Source organism: Macrobrachium rosenbergii, chromosome 59, assembly GCF_040412425.1.
Source record: "Macrobrachium rosenbergii isolate ZJJX-2024 chromosome 59, ASM4041242v1, whole genome shotgun sequence".
In the NCBI taxonomy this organism is placed as follows: Eukaryota; Metazoa; Arthropoda; class Malacostraca; order Decapoda; family Palaemonidae; genus Macrobrachium; species Macrobrachium rosenbergii.
The window spans coordinates 24,624,614-24,627,748 of record NC_089799.1 but is presented as its reverse complement, the minus strand read 5'-3'; the positions used below and the strand labels follow the sequence as shown (position 1 = coordinate 24,627,748).

The 3,135-nt window shown below is 37.8% G+C and overlaps 1 protein-coding gene across 1 annotated transcript in view; it reads right to left on the bottom strand.

Annotated features, from left to right (window-relative positions):
• LOC136837390 (endoribonuclease CG2145-like) overlaps positions 1-3,135 on the bottom strand; it is a 6,093-nt gene continuing 2,958 nt past the window's right edge. Inside the window, exons 3-5 of the mRNA XM_067102157.1 lie at positions 2,945-3,114; positions 2,545-2,750; positions 1-639 (exon numbers count right to left, since the gene is read on the bottom strand). Of these exons, the coding sequence (XP_066958258.1) occupies positions 376-639; positions 2,545-2,750; positions 2,945-3,114 (640 nt within the window). The 3' untranslated portion in view covers positions 1-375. The remainder of the gene's footprint in view (positions 640-2,544; positions 2,751-2,944; positions 3,115-3,135) is intronic.

Sequence of the window (3,135 nt, the reverse complement as noted above, 5' to 3'; positions counted from 1 at the left end):
TCTCCTCAATTCGAAATTATCTGACATTTGCTCTTTGTGGGCATTTGCGCACACTTAAATCCATATTACCCCATAAGGATATTTGTTGCTGTTTATACTGAATATATCGTTCTATAACACTTCCTTGTGTTAACTCTTATTTAAACATAATTTGTAGGAAAAAACACTCTAGAACTCTTCTGAAACTTCAGGGAAATGGTTAATGAAAGAAACTTCGAGGATCCCATAATAAATGGCCTTGGCAAAAGAAAAATAATAATTTTTCCTTATGATTAATATTCAACGTTTGTGAACGTAAGACCTCATCTTAATCTGCCTTCTGAATGAAAATATGTTTTCAGATGTATCAGCAAATGCAAAGACAGTAATCCACGATTAGTGGCGTGGTCTGCGTCTGTGAGAATGCCTTTCTCTGCCTTCGAATTCTATCTCTGGGTAAGCTGTTTCAATGGCTTCTTTTTGCATGTTCTTGAATGTAGTGATATAGAAGTTTCTCTCCTGCAGGAAACACTTGTGTTCCTTCTGGGACTTCCTGAAGCTGAAGCAGAGAGTGTAGAGGGCCATCTCCAGCTCAGGTGTGGTTTCGACAAAGACGGTCTTGAGTTGGTTTCCCTTGAGGATCGTCTCGACAACGTAGCCCTGCAAAGAACAGCAGGAGGGTAGATCACAGTAAGTAGCCATGTTTAAGGAGATCAACTTGATTTGTCCACACAGATGATGACGAAGTTGACTCTCGAACAGAGGCTGTTTAAGGGAGTTAGCAAACACCAAGGGACGCAGGGAAATTTTCATTCCATTAATAATATGAAACCCCGATCTTATTAGTTGATTTAATGCCATGACGTAATTTTCAAAAGGTTTGTGAACATTTTTAAGTTTTGTAGTGCTCTGAACTAAGTCTAATTTTTGAGAGGATGTATCCACGAAACAATCAGAGAGTAGTTTCCGGGTGGACCTTCTAAGTAGGACGGAAAACATTGCTTTAAAGTCAGGTATTTTTCCTCAAAATTCATCTTGCAGGTAAAGATTTTTTTATATGCATAATAATAATAATAATAATAATAATAATAATAATAATAATAATAATAATAATAATAATAAGATGCTTTTGCTGTTATTATTTTATGTACTACAGAAGAAATATTGCTAAAAATTATTACTCTTGTTCCAAGCTTTGACCTGAAGAGACCATCCATAGAAGCAACAGGGTTTGACGCTGCGGCAATACATATTGTTTAAAGTGAGAAATTGTGAATGAATAGCGGTTTAAGAGCCCACTGGTCCAATAGCAACGCTTTTGGTGTAGCCACACAGAGCTAAAGTAGAAAAAAAAATCGCCAAATGGCAATCACCGAGTCTTCAGGTCAGCCACCTTCGAACCCAAAGGAAGTGAATGTACAAAAAAAAAAAAAGTTAGAATTTTTGGGTATATTGCTTCAGAAAATGCAAGCATTGTTTTCTACTTTTGCTGCAGACGGTGGCGTGTGCGTCCTCATTATGCAGTGTGGATCTTTTGTACCAGTCAATAGGTTTCCAGCACTCAGTATGGATAACATGACAACGAAGTTTGAATTTTCTGAGGAGTCTATATAGTTCTCAAGTTGTCAAACCAAAGTGATAGGGATTTTTTTAGTCAGTGGGCTTTAGATATAGAATACAACACAACCTCAACTATAGATTCGTTCTTTTTTCAAAATTAGTAGGTTTCTTGGCTTCCTGTGTATAACAGTCTCAAGCATAGCTCTACATGATACTAATTCATTTGTTAATGCATCATAAAAAGGCTGCTTTCTTTGTGTGTACCAAAGTGAGTGACATTGTTGGTATTACCATCTCAGTTGTGATGTCATTAGTCTAAAATCAAGATTGCTATTCGTCATTGGGCACTGGATACTCTGGCTGAAAAGCTGGCAACACATATGAAGTTCACTAATAATAGCTATATGTCAGATTATCAAATTAAAATGAAAAGTATTCAGTTCTAGGCATGATGGCGACTAAGGGGACTTCTTTTCAAAGCGATCAGATTACCAGTCGTGAGACTTCAAGGATCGACCTAAACAAACGGCGCTCAGAACTTGGCTTTTCAGTGCGCAGAATGTGAAATGTTTAAATTTTGCGGGGTTTCCATAAGGCTAACGAGAAAATGTCAAAATCTTGAACTGAATCAGTTTCCAGTGGCATTTGAACATAGATTACTGGCATGCCGTCTGAGCTGTTTCTCAAATGTTGACATTTTGGAGTAGTGTGACCCTGAAATAAGTAAAGTGAAATGAGCTGCATGAGCATGGGGATTAGCATGTGTTTTACAGAAACGGTTCCAAGGTCTTTATTTTCAGCCACTGAGTAAAATTTCCCATTCTTGGATCTGAACCCTTGAACTGGAGCTATACCTTCAAGTTCGGCATGCCTCAAACTTTATGATAGTGAACTTCCCAACAAAATTTGGAATTTACGTTCATTGTTGTTTTCAAGTTATTATTCAGACATGGTAGACATCTGGACAACTATATGGCAGTGGCAGCAAAAAATTAAATCGAATACCTTGTGATCCAATTCGAGAAACTTCTTGAAGCAAAATCGGTAACCTTTCTTCTGTAATGATTCCCAGTTGTGTAATCCTGACACCTTTCTGCGTTTCACCTCCCCCTGAAATACATGTCCAAATCCTGTCGAGTATGTACTGCCTCTCGGGTACTTGGTAAACCAGTATTTGTCAAGGACATCCCTCAGAACTATGTTCCTACCAGCTGTTAAAAGTAAAAAAATAATCTCTAAAATATTTCTAAAATAAGGTATCACTGAACACAAAGAGCTCAAGGCAGGACTGGACGACAACTTAACACTTGGGAAATTATATAATGTCAACGTCGGTTCCTGCAAAATAATCTGTGCCATGCAGATAAGATAGCCTATGATACTAATTATTGGATTAAAACTATACCTTTTGCAGTGAGGTAATCTTCCAAACATTGCATGACCTCCGTGTTCACGATGGCTTTAAGGAATGCATCTTGATGCCTCTGGCCCTTTGTCAGGTCTTCATCCAACAGTTTTTTTAGCTCTTTCACTGTATCTCTGTCCTTGAGTCGTGATTTTTGAGAAACAAGCAGCCTGTAGAGACAAAAATAGGAG